This window comes from Mobula birostris, chromosome 27, assembly GCF_030028105.1.
Source record: "Mobula birostris isolate sMobBir1 chromosome 27, sMobBir1.hap1, whole genome shotgun sequence".
NCBI lineage: Eukaryota > Metazoa > Chordata > Chondrichthyes > Myliobatiformes > Myliobatidae > Mobula > Mobula birostris.
Genome location: NC_092396.1, coordinates 3,046,199 through 3,064,978, shown reverse-complemented (window position 1 = coordinate 3,064,978; position 18,780 = coordinate 3,046,199). Strand labels below are relative to the sequence as shown.

Below are 18,780 nucleotides of genomic sequence, written 5' to 3'. Positions count from 1 at the left end.
GGATCCTAAAGACCCTGTCAGCATGATTCTATTCTGCTTTTTAAGAACTGATTTTATTTGTCACATGTACAGGGAAATGCAGTATTTTTTTCACACCCAACACAGTCAGAAGATGCATTGAGAGCAGCCTACAAGTGCCAACATACCATACCCACAACCTAGTAAACCTAACCCATGTGTCTTTGGAATGTGGGAGGAAACCAGAGCACCTGGAGGAAACATACGCAGTCACAGGGAGAATGTCCAAACACCTTACAGACACCGGCAGAAACTGAACCTGGGTCATTGGCACTGTAACAGTGTTACACTAATGGTGTTCCACGAACTGCCACCATGTGGCCACACAATATTCTCCACTTCTCAATTTTGGACACATTTTGGACCGAATATCAGAACAGAGAAACCCAAACACCTGGAGAAAGCAGCTTCAGTCTACAAGGACGAACCTTTGGAACGGAGATGAGGAGCAGTTTCTTCAGACAGAGGGTGGTGAATCTGTGGAGTTCATGGTTACAGACAACTGTGGAGGGCAATTCATTGGGTATGTTTAAAACAGAGTTGACAGGCTCTTGATTAGTTAAGGTGTCAAAGGTTACAGGGAGAAGGCTGGAAAATGGGGTTGACAGGGATAATAAATCAGCCTTGATGGAATGGTGGAGCAGGTTCAATGGACTGAATGGCCTGATTCTGCTCTGGTCTCTCATGATCTTGTGGTGGCCTCTTTCTCTGCTCCTGGAGACGGTCTGGGTACAGAGGTTCAAGGGCTTCTGATGACGATGCTGTTCTTAGGAGTCAGTTGCTATGGTGACCACTTCTAGCTTCTTCCACTCCTGCCTGCCCTGGAGGAATTTTTCTGTCCCGGGAAGGTCAGGTGCGGGTGGATTGGGTTTATCCCACCAGGATACACCTGTCTGCTGCAACATACCTTTCACCGCAGGGTCACACGGGTGAGGCAGGCCACAGTGAAACGCCTCGATCAGTGACGCAGGCTTGTGCTGAGAGAATCCCTCAGGTACGTAAGCAGCAAGCCAGCAGAATTGGACAGTGACGTTCGAAACAGCTTGTCAGCGCTAACAATACTTAAGAGGAATCTTGACAGATCTTCAAATGGAAAAAAAAACTCACAAAATGCTGAAGGAACTCAGCCGGTCAGGTAGCATCTACGGAGAGGAATAAACAGTCAGTGTTTCGGGCCAAGACCCTTCGTCAGGACTGGAGAGGAAGGGGGAAGAAGCCAGAATAAGGTGGGGAGGGGTGGGGGAGGAGTACAGACTAGAAGGTGATAGGTGCGGCCAGGTGGGTGAGGGAGGGGGGATGAAGTAAGACACTGGGAGGTGATAAGTGGGAAAGGCCAAGGACTGAAGAGAAAGAAGTTTGATAGGAAAGGAGAGTGGACCCTGGGAGAAAGGGAAGGAGAGGGGGAACCAGAGGGGTGTGATGGTGAGGAGAAGAGAATGGGTGAGAGGGGAACAAGAATGGGGAATGGAGAAAGGGGGGAGTAATTACCCTAACTTAAAGAAATCAATGTTCATGCCATCAGGTTTTTTTAATTGTGACACATCATGGAATAGGCCCATCTGACCCTTTGGAGCACGCTGCCCAACAATCCTCAGGTTTTGCCCTAGCCTAATCATGGGACAATTTTCAATGACCAATTAACCTACTAACCAGTAGGTCTTTGGACTGTGGGAGGAATTGAGCCCAAGTCGCCTGTACTATAAAGCGTGTGGAATTGGAAGCATGGCGACACTTGCGGCTGCCTCCAGTCCATCCTCGGACGCCGTTGACCCAAACAATGCTTTGATATACGTGTGACGAACAAAGTTAATCTCCTAATTGTATGAAAGGCATCTGTCCAATAAAGACTGCTGCAGGAACACACACACAATGCTGGCGGTCGGTTAGCATCTATGGAGGCAAATAAACAGTTGGCGTGACGAAGCGTCCAGGCCCGGCGCTGCCTGAGTTCCTCCGGCATTTTTGTGGCATGTTCCTCGGGATTTCAAGCATCTGCAGAACCTCTGGCACCCAAGATACAGAGTTCAAAGTTCAACGTAAACTTACTATCGAAGTATATATATGTCATCATCTGCAACCCTAAGATACTTTTTTTTGTGGGCATTCACAGTAAATACAAAGAAACACAACAGAACCAATGAAAAACTGCAGACAACGCAGATAAACAGCCAACATGCAATCTTTCATTCAGCCATTCTGCTTTAAATGAACTCACAGTTCTTTTGCGCTTCATGCCCTTTGCTTCGTTGGAATTCAACATAGTGAAGCAATAATTTTTTAAAATAAAAACAGTATAAATAAGCCAATTCTAAAACCTGCAAGCAAATCACCGCAAACTCCACGCCATCAACACTGTCCGCATCGGAAAAAGAAATGTGATTGTGTACGATCCTGAAACATACTTAACATGCTAACAAGGTGGAGGGTGACAACCATTCCTTTGTGTGCTAGTAGCAAAAGATGTGTGTGTGTGCGCACAACTTAGAGAGTACATTGTTTCGGAGCCTGATGGTTGAGGGGTAATAACTGTTCCTAAACCTGGTGGTATGAGAACCAAGGCGCCCTCTATCTCCTTCCTGATGCTAGTATGGAGAAGAGAGAATGGCCTGGACAGTGGCCATGCTCTTTTGCCCACCTTCTGCCAATGTCCAACATGGATATGACTCCATCGTGGGCACTGGCCTCCCAGCATCGAGGACACCTTCTAAAGGCGATGCCTCAAAAGGTGACATCGATCATTAGGGACCCCCATCACCCAGGATGTGCCCTCTTCTCATTGCCACCATCAGGGAGGAGGTACAGGAGCCTGAAGACACACATTCAGTGTTTCAGGAACAGCTTCTTCCCCTCTGCCATCTGATTTTTGAACGGTCCATGAACCTGCGAACACAACCTCAGTATTTTTTGTTCTCTTTTTGCACTTTCTTTTTTAATCAATTTTTACGTACACATTTTTTATTGTAATTTATAATTTTTATTATATATTGCTCCGTACTGCTGCAAAACAACATATTTCATGCCATATGCCAGTGATATTAAACCTGATTCTCAACATTTCCATCTACCTGTTGTTATTGTGCTTAAAGTAAAGGCTGCCCTAGAGAGTTTTTGTGGTTATACACTACTAGCTGAGCTAATTATTTCATTCTCAGAACAAAATGCAATTTTTCGGTACCTGCCTTGTACAGAGGACAACCAGGAAACACTGTCTACTTTAACAGCACCAGTGACAGCACTCGGACCTTTGCAAAGTTAAAACAAAACTGAACTGAACTGTTGTCGGCAAACTGGAAAATCAAACATTCTACCTTGAGCATTTCCTCCTCCTCGCCCGGTGAAGCAAACTGATTAGAATTACCAAGGCTCTGAATTTCACGTTGCTGCCAGGCATGTCGGCACTGATCGTTGTGACCCAGCTGGGCTGACACAGTGGTGTAGCTTTTCACGGCCTCTGCTGCTGGTCTAGGAGCCGGGGTGGGGGCGTGCTCAGGGTAACTCACTCACACTCCAAACAACACTGCCTGCGTGAGGGTTCAGAGTTAAACAGCTCCCAACTTTTACAGGAAGGCTCTCCTTGCTAAAAGCGAGGTAAGGGGGTGGGTTTTAAGGGCCCCATTCTCTCATTTACACCTCCCACCTCTGACAAAAATCACTCGCAATATAAAATTGCAGCTTTTTAAAACATGCCTCCAATTCCATTTCTTGGCTGCGGATTCGTTTTCATAAAGGGAGGGGGTGGAGCTTCCCCCTGGAATGTTGACTAAACCCTTCCACCTACCCACCGGCGTCAGAGAGCAGCCAGCGACGCTCTGAAGAGCAGCACACGCACAAAGTGCTGCAGGGACTCAGCAGGTCAAGCAGCGTCTGTGGAGGGGAATAAACAGTCGAAGTTGCGACTGAGACCCTTCGTCAGGACTGGAAATCACGGGGAGAGAAGCCAGAATCAGGAGGGGGAGGAGAACAAGCTGGCAGGTGATATGTGAGACCAGGTGAGGGGGAAGGTGAGGAGGTGAACATGGCAGGTGATGTGTGAGACCAGGTGAGGGGGTGAACATGGCAGGTGATGTGTGAGACCAGGTGAGGGGGAAGGTGGGAGGGGGGGGTGAACATGGCAGGTGATGTGATATGTGAGACCAGGTGAGGGGGTGAACATGGCAGGTGATGTGATGTGTGAGACCAGGTGAGGGGGAAGGTGAGGGGGTGAACATGGCAGGTGATACATGAGACCAGGTGAGGGGGTGAACATGGCAGGTGATGTGTGAGACCAGGTGAGGGGGAAGGTGGGGGGGGTGAATATGGCAGGTGATGTGTGAGACCAGGTGAGGGGGAAGGTGGGGGGGGTGAACATGGCAGGTGACGTGATATGTGAGACCAGGTGATGGGGTAAACATGGCAAGTGATGTGATATGTGAGACCAGGTGAGGGTGAAGGTGAGGGGGTGAATATGGCAGGTGATGTGATATGTGAGACCAGGTGAGGGGGTGAACATGGCAGGTGATGTGATATGTGAGACCAGGTGAGGGGGAAAGTGAGGGGGTGAACAGTTGAGCACAGGAAAAGGCCCTTCATCCCACAATTGTGCTGAACCAATTAAATTAGAAATACAATGGCCAACTAATCTCTTCTGCCTACACAACGTCCGTATCCCTCCATTTTCCTCACATTCATGCTCCTGTCTAAACATCTTTTAAAAGTCTCTAATGTTTCTATCTCTACCACCACCCCAGGCACCCACCACTCTCTGAGTGAAAAACTTGCCCCCCACATCTCCTTTGAAATTACCCCCCTCACCTTAAATGCAAGCCCTCTTGTATTAGAGGTTTCAACCCAAGGAAACAAGGTATGGTCTGTCTACTCTGTCTATGTTCCTCATTAACCCCTGTCGTTCTCCCTCAGCCTCTGCCGATCCAGAGAAAACAAGGTGGGGGGGGGTGAAATAAGGCACCGGGAGGCGATAGGTGGGAGAGGTAATGGACTGAAGAGAATAGAGTGGACCATGGGAGAAAGGATCTGAGTCCCAAGCTTCAACTGTCTATTCCTCTCTATAGATGCTGCCTGACCTGCTGAGTTCCTCCAGCATTTTGTGTGTGTTGCTTTGGATTTCCAGCATCTGCAGAATCTCTTGTGTTTACTATCTAGAGTGGACCCTTTTGAAGGCAAGCGGGTAACTCGATCTGTAACTGCGGGATGGACATAGTTCTGTAATCGCAGTCTCAGACCGATGGAAATACGCAGATTGACAGGCCAGACGCACACACAACCAAAAAAAAGTGCAAACTGCCAGGCCACACACACAACAAACAATTAGCTGTTGAGAGCTGGACGTTAACTTCTCATCAGTAGATTCACACTCTGCTCCAGTCAGCGACCCAGGCAACAAGGCAGGAGCCGGGGGAAATGTTCCCAGTCAGTGCAAGAGGAAACGTTGTTCAGAAGCCTGGCTATTGCACGCTGTACCTGCAATATCACCACGGATTGCTAATTTTATATTTGAAACACAAATAACTTGTTACTCGATACGCACAACATTCCTCGTGCACAGCTGTGGTTATTTATTTCGAAGCATGATCTGTCACTCCCCGCCAACTGGAGCAGGCATCCACGGATATCTCTAAGGTCACAGGCACCAGGCCTTGCATGGTCTATCACAGACAACAACTGCTGTCTGAATCCCAGGATGTAGGACAGGCACAGAACAACTTACACGCAAAATGCTGAAGGGTCATCATAACTTTAAATTTTCAACACACCCTGTTAAAGATTTTTAATCAGTCTACATTTTTGTGCCAAGGTTGGCAGTTAAGAGTGTCTGTCCATGACCTCCTCTACTGCCACGATGAGCCTAATCTCAGGTTGGAGGAGCAATGCATCATATTCTGTCTGGGTAGCCTCCAACCTGATGTCACAAACATTGATTTCTTCAACTTCTGATCTTTTCTCCCCCTCCACATTCTCTTCTTTCCATTCTGCATTCTGGCTCCCCTCTTTGTCCTTCTCTTCTCCTCACCCTCCTATCACCTCCACCTGCTGCCCCTCCTCCTTCTCTTTCCTATCAGATTCCTTTTTCTTCAGCCCTTTGCCTTTTCTACCAATCACCTCCCAGCTTCTTACTTCATCACCCTCCCCCCCACCCAGCTGGTCTCACCTATCACCTGCCAGCTTGTCATCCTCCCCATCCCTCTACCTTCTGATTCTGGCTTCTTCCCCCTTCCTTTCCAGTTCCTGATGAGGGGTCTCGGCCTGAAGCGTCAACAGTATATTGCTCTCCCCAGATGCTGCCTGAACTGCTGAGTTCCTCCAGCATTTTGTGGCTGTTGTGCTGGATTTCCAGCATTTCTGGTGTTTTAGAAACAGAACAGTCAACTGCTCTCCCCTGTACAACCGGGGGTTACCTGGTTCTACTTTAGAGAGGACTACTTTCCAAGGCATGTGTGAATGAACCTCAGATTAGGATCAGATATAGGATTATTAGACCCTGAAGGTTCAGTTCCTCACTGGGTATTCCTTACCAGTGAGTGAGGGAGCAGGAATTGTTTGAACCTTTCAGACTCACTTATTACCTCCGAACATTGACAACAGTCAGGATTAAGAGATTATGATCCGTGGCTTTGCTGTTCAGACACAAACAGGACACTGTCAGGAGCAACACGTAGAGTGCTAGAGCACAGAACCAGACTCTTCAATCCACCTAGTCCATGATGAACTCTTCTTCCTCCTCGTCCCATCATGTCTTTCCTGCTCAGTAGCTCTCCATAGTCCTCCCATCCATGTACCTGTCCAAATTTCTTTTAAATGCTGCAATCATAACCACTTCCATTGATAGTGCATTTCACACCCTCACCACCCTCTGAGTGAAAAAGCTCCCCCGCAGGCTCACCCTTAAACATTTTACCTTTCACATTTAACCCATGACCTCTGGTCCTGGTCTCACCCAGCCTCCGTGGAAAAAGCCTGCTTGCATTTACCCTGTCTATACCCCTCATAATTTTGTACACCTCTATCAAATCTTCCCCTCATTCTCCTACACTCTAGGGAATAAAGTTCTAACCTATGTAATCTTCCTCTATAACTGAGGTCCCCAGGTACTGGTAACATGCTTGTAAATTTTCCCTGCACTTGTTCAGCCTTATTTACATCCTCCCTGTGGGTAGGTAACTGAACACAATACTCCAAATTTAGCCTCAACAATGCCTTATACAACTTCAACATAACATCCCAATTCCTGTACCTTGGCCAATGTCTTTATTACCCTATCTACCTGTGATGTCACTTTAAAGGAATTAAGGATCTGTATTCCCAGGTCCTTTGTCCTACCACACTCCTTAGTGCCCTACCGCTCACTGTGAAAGTCCTACTCTCTTTGTCAAACCCTCACACTTGTCTTTGAACTCACTGGCAGATTTATTCTGCTGCGCTCTCTGTAGAAGTGGTCAACATTGTAGGCAAAGTGAGCAGGCGAGAGCTGAGCATCAGACCAGAAACACAGACATGATTCATAGTAACCGGTGCACTTTGCCAAGGCAACTTTAGAGCACTTGGCGGTGCGCCTAGGTTGGCTTTACATTGAGGGTGGGATGAGGAAGCAGCCCACACTCTATTGAACTGGGTCACGTTAAAACAGAGATCCCTGTATGATGGAGATTCCAGGCTTTTTTTTAAACTTCAATCCACTTGCCTTGTTTCTCATGACTTTCAGTGGGGTCTGACACATTTAGCAGCAGGATTTGCATTGTTGTTAAGCCATCCCAGCATCTAGACGACATGTCAAACAGTTCGCTCTGGCAGTTTAATACAAACAAACCCTGAATCATGTTGGATTAGGGTGTAGAATTGTTGTGTATTTTTGGAGCAGTTTAACTTTCCTATGCTTGCTTATAACTCTGCAATTTCTTGTGGTCACTTGCAGAGTAGTTGCCATAACAAACTGTTACTCATCTAGATAGGATGCTTTCTATGGAGCATCTCTTACAGCTTGGAGTGTCGGATTCGGAGTCAATGCCAGCATCCTCTGTATGAAAGTCTGAACGCTCTTCCCATGTGCAAATGGGTTTCCTCCAGGTGCTCCGGTTTCCTCTCACAGACATTCCAGTTAGTAGTTTCCTCCGGGCGCTCTGGTTTCCTCCCAAAGACATTCTGGTTAGTAGTTTAATTAGTTGTTGGAAATTGTACCGTGAGTAGGCTAGGATTAAATCAGTGGGTTGCAGGGTAGTGTGGCCCATTGGGCTGGAAGAGCCTATTCCGAGCTGTATCGCTAGAATAAAAAAATAAATCAAATGAATTGATAAAAGTTGACAAGCTTTGACAAGGACTTGCCAAATTTCTTCGGCCTCCTGAGGAAGCAGAGGAATTGGTGAACTCTCTTGTCTGTGGTGCCTCCAGGGAACAGGATATTGGTGCTGTTCACTTCTCCGAACTTGAAGCTCTCAACTTCAGCACCAGTGAAATAGATAATAAGCAAGAAGGGCATACCGGATGTGTTCCTTCTCTTCAGCTGGTCTCCCCCTCCGTTGTCTCTCTTTCTCTGTTCCCTCTCTCCATGCTTCAGTTCGAGTTTAATTGTCAGCCATATGCAAATTCCCATGAAAACAGCCAAACAAAACAATGTTACTCTGGGGCCAATGTGCAACACATTTGGTGAGCCAAGGTGCTTCTTTGTATCTCTTCTTTGCTCTTATAACACTGAATAAAATGATCATAAGCAGCAAGTTTTATACCTCATTCTTAACCTCTGAAGAACCTTTGGATCACACGAGCATCAGGATCCAACACAGTGGACCACAAATCGGGCTGAAAATTAAACAAGTCATCTCCACAGAATCTCAGTTCCAAAGTATATTCCTTCTCCCTTCCTACCTCACCTCCCATTATCCATCTTTCGCAGAACTCTCAGGAGTTTGAGAAGATTTAGTATGACACCAAAGATTCTAGCAAACTTCTACAGACGTACTATGGGGAGCATTCTAACTGGTTGCTTCACCATCTGCTGTGGAAGGGCCAGCGCATGATTGGAAAAAGCTGCAGAAACGTATAAACTCAGCCAGTTCCATCATGGGTACTAGCCTCCCCAGCATTGACAACACCATCAAAAGGCAATACCGCAAGAAGGCAGCATCCATCATTAATGACCCCCCTATCACCCAGGACATGCCCTCTTCTTATTGCTACCATCAAGGAGGTGGTACAGGAGCCTGAAGATCCACACTCAATGTTTTTAGCTTCTTCCCATCAGATTTCTGAGTGGATAAAGAACCCATGGATATTACCTCAGTATTTTTCACTCCTTTTTTGCACTACTTAAAACATATATAGTATTGTGCAAAAGTATTAGGCAGATATATGTAGCTAGGGTGCCTAAGACTTTTGCACAGTACTGTATTTGTCAATGTGGAGCTGAGAGCGAGTTCGTAAATCTGGTGGGAGCAGAGGATGTTGGGAATAGTGAAGGTGGGGCGCGCGGGAGGGGTGTGGGACAGGTGGCAGAGGAAGAGTGCCAGGGGCAGGGTGGCACAAATGCCAACACACCCAGCCCTGAGACACTAAGCAAGGTCATTTGATCCCAAAAAATTGGCTTATTGATCACTACAGAATGTCTCTCTAGTGCTTCCCTCTCCCTTCTCCTTTTCCCAACCATGATTCCCCTCTCCCTGCCCCCTTCCTCTCTCAGTCCACAATAGAGACCCATATCAGAATCAGGTTTATCATCACTCACATATGTCATGACATTTGGGTTTTTTTTTGAGGTGACAGTAGAGTGCAACACATAAAATTACTGCAGTACTGAGCAAAAAAGTCTTTGGCACCCTTGCCATAAACATGCCTAAGACTTTTGTACAGGACTGGATATCTTACAGTAAATTGTAGATTTTTATTATTATATATTGCAATGTACTGCTGCCGCAAAACAACAGGCTTTGTGATGTAGGACAGTGATATTAAACCCGATTCTGATTGTGGAGACAGCTGCTGGACTTTCTGCACCACTCTGTTTAAAACTTTCTTACTCCATTGGCTGCTCTCCAAACCTCGGGCACTTTTCCTGTTTCGAGTCATTCCCGAAAAATTACAACGAGGATATGATTGGCTGCTCTGCATGTTTCCAGCGAAATCTTTCCTTGGAATTATTTCTTAATTTCTACGCCAGTGGTTGCTTTATTTCCTATTTCTATTTCTTGTAATACTTTCTTTGTTTTCAGCTCTGAGAGGTCTGCCCAAGATCTCCCAGGTGAACAGAAGAATGATTCAGTTTGTACATTTATTCTTAGTTAGTTGAGATTACATCACATTTGTGATGATTAAGTGGGACTGCCTCCACAACCTATCGTCCTGGTGAAGGGTCTCGGCCTGAAACGTCGACTGTTTACCTTTTCCATAGATGCTGCCTGCCCTGCTGAGTTCCCCCAACATTTTGTGTGTGTGTGTGTGTTACACAATCTATAGACTTATATTTATTTATTTGTTTGTTTGTTTGTTTGTTTGTTTGTTTGTTTATTAATTAAGATACAACATGGAATAGGCCTTTCTGGCCCTTGGAGCCACACTTGCCCAGCAACCCTAGCCTAATCATGGGAAAATTTACACGACCACACTAGACGCATCACACCAACCATTTGACACACAGAGTGACAAATTGACACTGCTCTAAAAACTGATTTTTGACCTCGTATAATCTCACATTCCCCCTCCCATTGAAGGTTCTGGACTACACCGAGCCCATTTTGGCAGGGCAGCATAGTGGTTACCACAACGTTTTACAGCACAGGCAACCCAGGTCCATTTCCTGCTGCTGCCTGTAATGAGCTTGTACGTGCTCCCTGTGACTGCGTGGGTTTCCTCCAGATATTCCGGTTTCCTCCCACAGTCCAAAGACGTACCGGTTGGTCATTGTAAATTGCCCCGTGATTAGGCTAGGATTAAATCGGGGAGTTGCTGGGCAGCGTGGATCAAAGCACAGGAAGGGCTAATTCCACGCTGTTTGTAAATAAATAAATACATTTCACAGACACTCGCTCCTCTCAGAAGTCGACTTTCCTCTGAGTGGGGGTTTTCACAGCTGACTCAACCAGAGTTTGTGTAAATGTGCTGGATAGCAACTTTAAACAGGAACCTCAGTGAATCCCCCGCACTCTGTGACCCTGGAACCAACTGGTAGCTCGTGAGAAGTAGAGAGAGGCAGCTGGTTGCCAGGCTACCAGTGGCCTGAAGATCAGAGTTAATCAATGGATGCCATTCTGCAGTTGCTGAATAAACACGGACAGCAATCGTCAAGCGGGTGTTCCATTCACTTCTTCCTCCGAACTCTGACAAAGGAACACTTTTCTCCAATTACTGAAAGCGTTTTAATGAGCAGGTCCCAGCTGTAATCCCCGTGAATTTAAGCACGTCAGCATAATCCTCGCTTCAGCCAGGTGGTAAAGTTAAAGGTAAGTAGCTTATTAAAAACACAAGAGATTCTGCAGACGCTTGAAATCCAGAGTAACACACACAAAATTCTGGATGACCTCAAGCTGGTCAGGCAGCATCTAGTTCAAAGTTCAATTATTATCAAAGTACATATATATAGGCATCCGTTAGTCTCGTGAGACCATGGATTTGCACTTTGGAAGGTTTCCAGGGCGCAGGCCTGGGCAAGGTTGTATGGGAGACCGGCAGTTGCCCATGCTGCAAGTCTCCCCTCTCCGCGCCACCGATGTTGTCCAAGGGAAGGGCACTAGGGCTGATACATCTTGGCACCGGTGTCGTCGCAGAGCAATGTGTGGTTAAGTGCCTTGCTCAAGGACACAACACGTTGCCTCAGCCAAGGCTCGAACTAGCGACCTTCAGATCACTAGACGAACGCCTTAACCACTTGGCCACGTGCCAACACAAGTACATATAGGTCACAATATACAACCTTGACATTCATTTTCTTGCAGGCATTCACAGTAAGTAATGCTGATGCTTTTAAGGCATGGGTGAGGCATCACCTGAAGTGCTGTGAGCAGTTTTGGGTCCCTTATCTTACAAAGGAAGTGCTGACATTGGACAGGGTCCGGGGAGGATCCATGAGAATGATTCTGGGAATGATAGGATAACAGATGAGCTGTATTTGATAGCTCTGGGCCTGTACCTGCTGGTGTTTAGAAGAATAAGAGGGACATTTCATTGAAACCTATCAAATATTGAAAGGCCTGGATAGAGTGGATGTGGGGTGAATGTTTTCAATGGTGAGAGTCTAGGACCAGAGGGCACAGCCTCAGAATAGAGGGACGTCCATTTAGAACAGAGATAAGGAGGAATTTCTTTAGCTAGAGTGTGGTGAATCTATGGAATTCATTGCCACAGATGGCTGTGGAGGCCAAGTCATTGTGTACATTTAAAGCAGAGGTTGATGGGTTCTTGATTAGTGAGGGTGTCAAAGGTTTCTGGGAGGAAGCAGGAGAATGAAGTTGAAAGGGAGAATAAATCAGCTACGATGGAATTGTGGAACAGACTCGAAGGGCCGAATGGCCTAATTCTGCACCTATGTGTACTGCTGTCAACTATTAAAGCCAAGCCACTGATCCACTGAAACCGTACATGTTACAATTTACACACCTCTTTCCCCTCAACTTCACATTGTTCTGCTCCTCTTGTTGGATCCTAATGTTCTTGCGATCTAAAAGTTCTTTGGAAATTAAGATTGAGGTATAAAGCTTGTTGCTTTTGATCATTTGACTCAGTGTTACAAGAACAAAGAACAAACCAGAGACAGCTGAGAGAACAAAGAAAAGACAAAGGAAAAAGCAGTCATGGCCTTCTTATTCTCTGACTGGAGACGACAACATTCCAGTGATAACAATTCACTTATAAAATAGCTTGAGTCAAGTTGTGTGACACTTGCTAAAGAAAGCTAAGAAGCTTCCAGAAAAATACTGTACTGTAATTACTGGAAGACTCACAGAACTATTACACGTATATAGGTGATTATATCAAAATACAAGCAGGCAAAGAAAATTTAAATAAAATAACAATTCTTCATTCCGAATCTAACATTCCTCCAAGCGGACCACAACCTTGTCCTAGGGTCTGGAGGCTACTGTGCCTCAGTGACTATGCTTGGCTCTTGGTAGGGTCACCCATGCCAGACAGGTCAAAGGTTAGAGGCCACATAAAGAGGGGTCCGCCATCCTACAGGCTCAGGAGTTCAGCCCAGGGCTAAAAACCCTGACTGGTAAAACTAAATTGTTACAGTAACCGCAATGAAGGGTCCTTCATGAGTGTGACTGTATGGACAGACAGAGACGGAGGAGCTTCATTACTGCCCTAAACGCCAGGGGCGTGAAGGGCAGTAAGTAATCTAACATTATCATGACAATGATATTTAATGGCAGAAAATAATTTTATTTCTCTCTCCAGTCTTTGGGAAAATACAATGTGTAACGTGATTGATTACGGAATATCCTTAGCAAGGGAATACCACACCAGGGTAGTGTAGCGGTTAGTGTGACATTATTACAGCTGAGGGTGTCAGAATTTGGAATTCAATTCGGACGTTGTCTGTAAGGAGTTTGCACGTTCTCATCACATGGATTTCCTCCGGGTGCTCCAGTTTCCTCTCACATTCCAAAGACGTATGTGTCAGCAGGTTAATTGGTCATTGGAAATTGTCCTGTGATTAGACTCGGGTTAAGTAGGTGGGTGGGTGGGCAGTGAGGCTCGTGGGGCCGGAAGGACCCGTTCTGCACTACATCTCTAAATAAAAAAAATAGATAGGATGGACAGATTGGCGGCAGATGAAGTTTAAGATAAGAAGGATGGCATTTTAGAAACAAGAATAAATGGCAATATAAACTCGGAAAGGGGCTTGTTTTGTTCTTGTTGTTTAGTTGCTTGTTTTGATCTGTCTTGCTGATTACTTCGAGCACTTTGTTCTGATTTCACGTTTTCACCACCATTTTTGTTTGCTTTTCGATAGACCCTACAGAAGGATTTTCGATAGACTCAACTGAAAAGTTTTCGATACTGAAGGGTTGTCAATAGACTGCTGACGGGTTTTCAATAGACTCTCCTGACGGGTTTTCAACAGACTCTTCTGAAGGATTTTCGAAAGACTACTGAAGGGTTTAAGCCTCAGTAATTACTGAGTCTTGAACCAGTCCGGCCTTTCTCCTCTGACCTCCCTCATTAAAAAAGTGTTGTTGCCCACAGAACTGCTACTCACTGGATATTTTTTTAAATTTCTCATGCCATTCCTTATAAACTCTTGTGCTTGTAAATCCCAGTGAGTAAGCAGTTTCTGAGATTCTCAACCCAGCACATATGGCACCAACAATCACTCTACAGTCAAAGTCACTTGGATCACATTTCTTCCCTGTGATGATGTTTGGTCTGAACCCCATGACCATGCCTGCATGCTTTTATGCACTGAGTTGCTGCCACTTGATTGACTGATTAGATATTTGCATTATGGGCAGGCATACAGGCGTACGTGATAAAGTGGTCACTGAGTGTACGGCGGCACGGCATGTCCAGTGTTTGTGGGATCTTGCTTTTGTTGGATCTGACTGCTTAATTCTTAGGTTAGACTGTTTAACTGATATTTTCTTTACAGTTTTATAATTAATTCTCTGCTTGTATTTTATATAATTACTTATATACTGTACAAGTAACTGCTGAGTATGCTTCCTAGTGGTGATGGTATATCTACGCAGTGTGTTCCTAGTGGTTATACAAGGTAGGGGTGTATGAGGTGTCAGGGAGGGGTAGCACCTCTGATGGGGGAACATGTCGCGTCCTTTTCAAGGTGGTTAGTCCACCTTTGGTCCCCACCTGGCACTCAGCTCTCACCTGGGGCTCCCCGTGGCTGTTTGCATGCGACAGCAGCCACACCTTGGGCAACGGCTTCGACAAGCCGGCTAAACCAGGTGAGGGTAGTCGACGGGTCTCAAATCCTCGGTGAGGTAGGGAGTTGTCTATCCCAGCATGTGACGACAGACTCTGGCGGATTGAGCGGACGAGACCAATGGAAGGTCCAACGGTCAAGAAGGTGGTCTCTGCAAGCATCGTGGAACATGTAGAGCAGGACAAGACACAGAAGACGTCCTGGTCATCCACTGCGCCTAGTCCCATCTCCAGCCATCTTGCCACAGGATCCAGATGAGAATTGGGAAGAGAGAGTGAGGCTGACGCTGCGCAACTCTCCCTCACTTAAATCCAAATCACGCGCTAGTCTCGACACCATCATAATGGTGTCGAGGTCCTCATCGACGTCGATGATGGACGAACACACACATACAACGTATGATCCTGGAAGCTTCTCTTGGTTCTGCATTATTTGAATAAGAACTCTCTCATTAGTTGACTCTTATCTACAAATTTGAATGGAATTTCCTTGGGTATAAGAGAGCTGCACCATGAGGTATTCGCCATCTTAGCACCTAGGACCTTTGTGTTCCCTTCACTAGTAGATCTTTATCACTGTTCATTTCAATTTTTCTTTGTTCTATCAACACTTAATAAAACTATCATGAAGGAACAAGTTTTGTGCCTCTTTCTTGACTTCTGAAAGAACCTTTGATTTAAACATCAGAATCCAACACTGTACAAAGTCCCCTCCACTTCTTGCATGGCAACAACGAATGCAGTTTTGAAAGGACTTTATTAACGGTGCTTTGAGACACCCTGAGTAAGTGCAAAGTGTAACAAAAATGCAAGTTTGTTTTACAAAACCTCATGCCAAACTGTTTGCATATTTTCACACTGAAACAGTTCATTTATAAAGTTAACCTACAACACTAACCAGATTTATAAAGGGCTGCTGTTTGCTCAGTACTGCCCTCCAGTGTTCTTTGGTGGAAGAACAAGCTGGACCTGAACAAAAAGCCATTAATAGATAGTCATGCTACTCAGGGATTTTGACAATACTATGATCATTTTTTCTTTGTGACGGCATGTTTTCTGAGTTTATAATCATATGTGCTATATGCAGTGTGCTGTGTGTTGTTGGTCCTCCTCTTGGTACAACATAGCATCCACGTTTCGATAAATAAAGGGAAATCAATACACACTACGAGGAGTTTGCAACCATTCCTGGATTAACTGTCAGTTTCCAGACCATTGCAATGCTAGTATTCATTTCAAGAGGACTACGGTATAAGAGCAAGGATGTAATGCTGAGGATTTATAAGGCGTTGGTCAGACTTCATTGAGTATTGTGAGCAGTATTGGGCCCCTCATACAAGAAAGGATGTGCTGGCATTGGAAAGCATCCAGCGGAGGTTCACAAGAATGATCCTGGGAATGAGAGGGTTAACATATGAGGAGCTCAGGGCCTGTACTCACTGGAGTTTAGAAGAATGAAGGGGGATCTCATTGAAACCTATTGAATATTGAAAGTCTAGATAGAGTGGAAGTGGAGAGGATGTTTCCTATAGTGGGGGAGTCTAGTCTACGTGAAGAAGGCAGGATAATTGAGTTGACCTGAGCAGACTCGATGGGCCAGCTGGGCTAATTCTGTTCCTGTGTCTTATGGTCTTATTGATCAGGGTCATGAGTTCAATTCCCACCACAGGAGTTGTGAAATTTTCATTTAAATAACTAAAGAAATCTGAAATTTAAATAAAAACTCTGGTCTTAGCAACAATAATGATAAACCACAAGACACATGATCCCATTCTTCTGTCTTCTCCCCATATCTTTTGACATCCTTACTAATCAAGAACCTGTCAACTTCCACTTTAAATACACCCAATGACTTGTTCTCCACAGCCATCTGTGGCAATGAATTCCACAGATTCACCACCCTCTGGCTAAAGAAATTCCTCCTCAACTCTGTTCAAAATGGATCTCCTTCTATTCTGAGGCTGTGCCCACTGGTCCTAGACTCCCCCAATATTGGAAACATCCATGTCAAGTTCACTGTATCTAGGCCTTTCAATATTCAACAGGTTTCAATGAGAAAGCTCTCTAGTTTACTCTGTCTCTTGGAGAAGAAAATCTAACATTTTCTCTCCTTTGTTTGACTCTAGCCTGTCCTGTTCTAACATTGTGGATGCCACAGCCAAGAAAGCACCACTTCCTCCGGAGGCTAAAGAAATCTGTCATGTCCCCGTTGACCCTCACCAAGTTTCACTGACGCACCATAGAAAGCATCCTATCTCAGCTTGGTGCGGCTACTGCTCTGCCCGTGGCAGCAAGAAACTGCACAGAGTTGTGGACGCAGGTCAGCACATCCCAGACAGCAGCCTCCCCGCTCCTGAGTATGTCTACACTCACAGTGCCTCAGTACGCTGGCAGCATAATCAAAGATCTCACCCACCCCAGACATTCTCTCTCTCCCCCACTTCCCATTGGTCAGAAGATACAAAAACCTGAAAGCACTTACCACCAGGCACAAGGACAGCTTGTATCCCACTGTTATAAAACTATTGATCGGTCTCCCAGTATGATAAGGGTGCACGTGTGATCTCACGATCTACCTTACATAAAATACTAGAGGAACTCAGCACGGCAGGCAGCATCTGTGGAGAGGAATCTGTCCTGGGTCTAGCACGTAAGTGCCATTATGAAGAAAGCACAGCAGTGCCTCTCCCTGCTTTCTTAGAAGTTCCTGCATGACATCAAAAACTTTGACAAATTTCTTTCGAGGTGTGGAGGAGAATATATTCATTGGCTGCATTACAGCCTGGTATGGAAATACTATTGCCCTTGAATGGAAAATCCTATGAAAAATAATAGATATGGCCCAGTCGATCACGGGTTAAGCCCTTCCCACAATTGAGCACATCTACATGGGGTGCTGTCGCAAGAAAGCAGCATCCAACATCAAGGACCCCACCATACAGGCCTTGCTCTCTCCTCGCTGCTGCCATCAGGAAGAAGGTACAGGAGCCTCAGCTCCCACACCACCAGGTTCAGGAACAATTATTACCCCTCAACCATCAGGCTCCTGAACCAGAGGGGTTAACTTCACTCAACTTCACTCGCCCTATCTCTGAACAGGACTCACTTTCAAGGACTCTTAATCTCATGGTCTTGATATTTATTGCTTATACACTTATTATTATTATTAATATTTCTTTTTTCTCTTTCTCTTTGTACAGTTGTTGTTTTTGTACATGTAGGTTGTCACCTGTCCTGTTGGGTGGGGTCTTTCATTGATTCTGTTGTGATTCTTGGATTTGCTGAGTATGCCTGCAAGATAATACATCTCAGGGTGACAGACTGTGTATGTACTTTCGTAATAAATTGACTTTCAACTTTGAATAATCAGTCATAAGCCAAAGAGATGCTGCAGATGGTGGAAATCTCATTGACATGAGAGATTTCTCAAGTGTTATTCAAAATTGCCAGCATCCACAGAATCTCATGTCACAGTTTCCCTTGTTTTGATTTTGCACTTTCTCTGTAACTGTAACACTTTATTCTGCATTCTGTCATTGTTTTTCCATTTGGTCTTTGGCGCATGAAGCAAAGATGCTCTCAAAAATAATGAAATGAAAAGTTTCTAAATATCAAGAAATTTACTATAGAGAGTAGTGTAAGAGCATTTCAGTGTATATTTCAGTGTACAGAAGACAAATAAAACTAATCCTTAATCGCTAAATTGCAGGTAGTTTAATGGACTGGTGATGATATACAGGAGTCCATATCCTCCTGTAACCAAAGAGAAAATTATGCAGTGAAAGATGGACAGACTTCAGTGGAAAACAAAATGTTTTCAGCCTTAATGTCTGCACGAGTAAGTATTGAAATCTTCACAATTCATTTCTTTCTATTTCAATCAGCAGCATGACAGATGAACTC

General features: G+C 45.2%; 1 protein-coding gene across 13 annotated transcripts in view; it reads right to left on the bottom strand.

The window, feature by feature from the left end:
• The window catches only part of rap1gapa (RAP1 GTPase activating protein a), a 459,159-nt gene that overhangs the window by 181,396 nt on the left and 258,983 nt on the right, over nt 1-18,780 (bottom strand). For 5 of the 13 annotated variants that reach the window (XM_072244702.1, XM_072244708.1, XM_072244710.1 and 2 more), the window contains exon 1: nt 3,327-3,605. The exons of 5 other annotated variants lie outside the window; for them this stretch is intronic. In XM_072244702.1, coding sequence (XP_072100803.1) covers nt 3,327-3,409 — 83 coding nt within the window. In that variant the 5' untranslated portion in view covers nt 3,410-3,605. Of the gene's footprint in view, nt 1-3,326; nt 3,610-18,780 lie in introns of those variants that run through there. 3 more of the 13 variants (XM_072244707.1, XM_072244706.1, XM_072244713.1) reach the window with 3 other exon arrangements.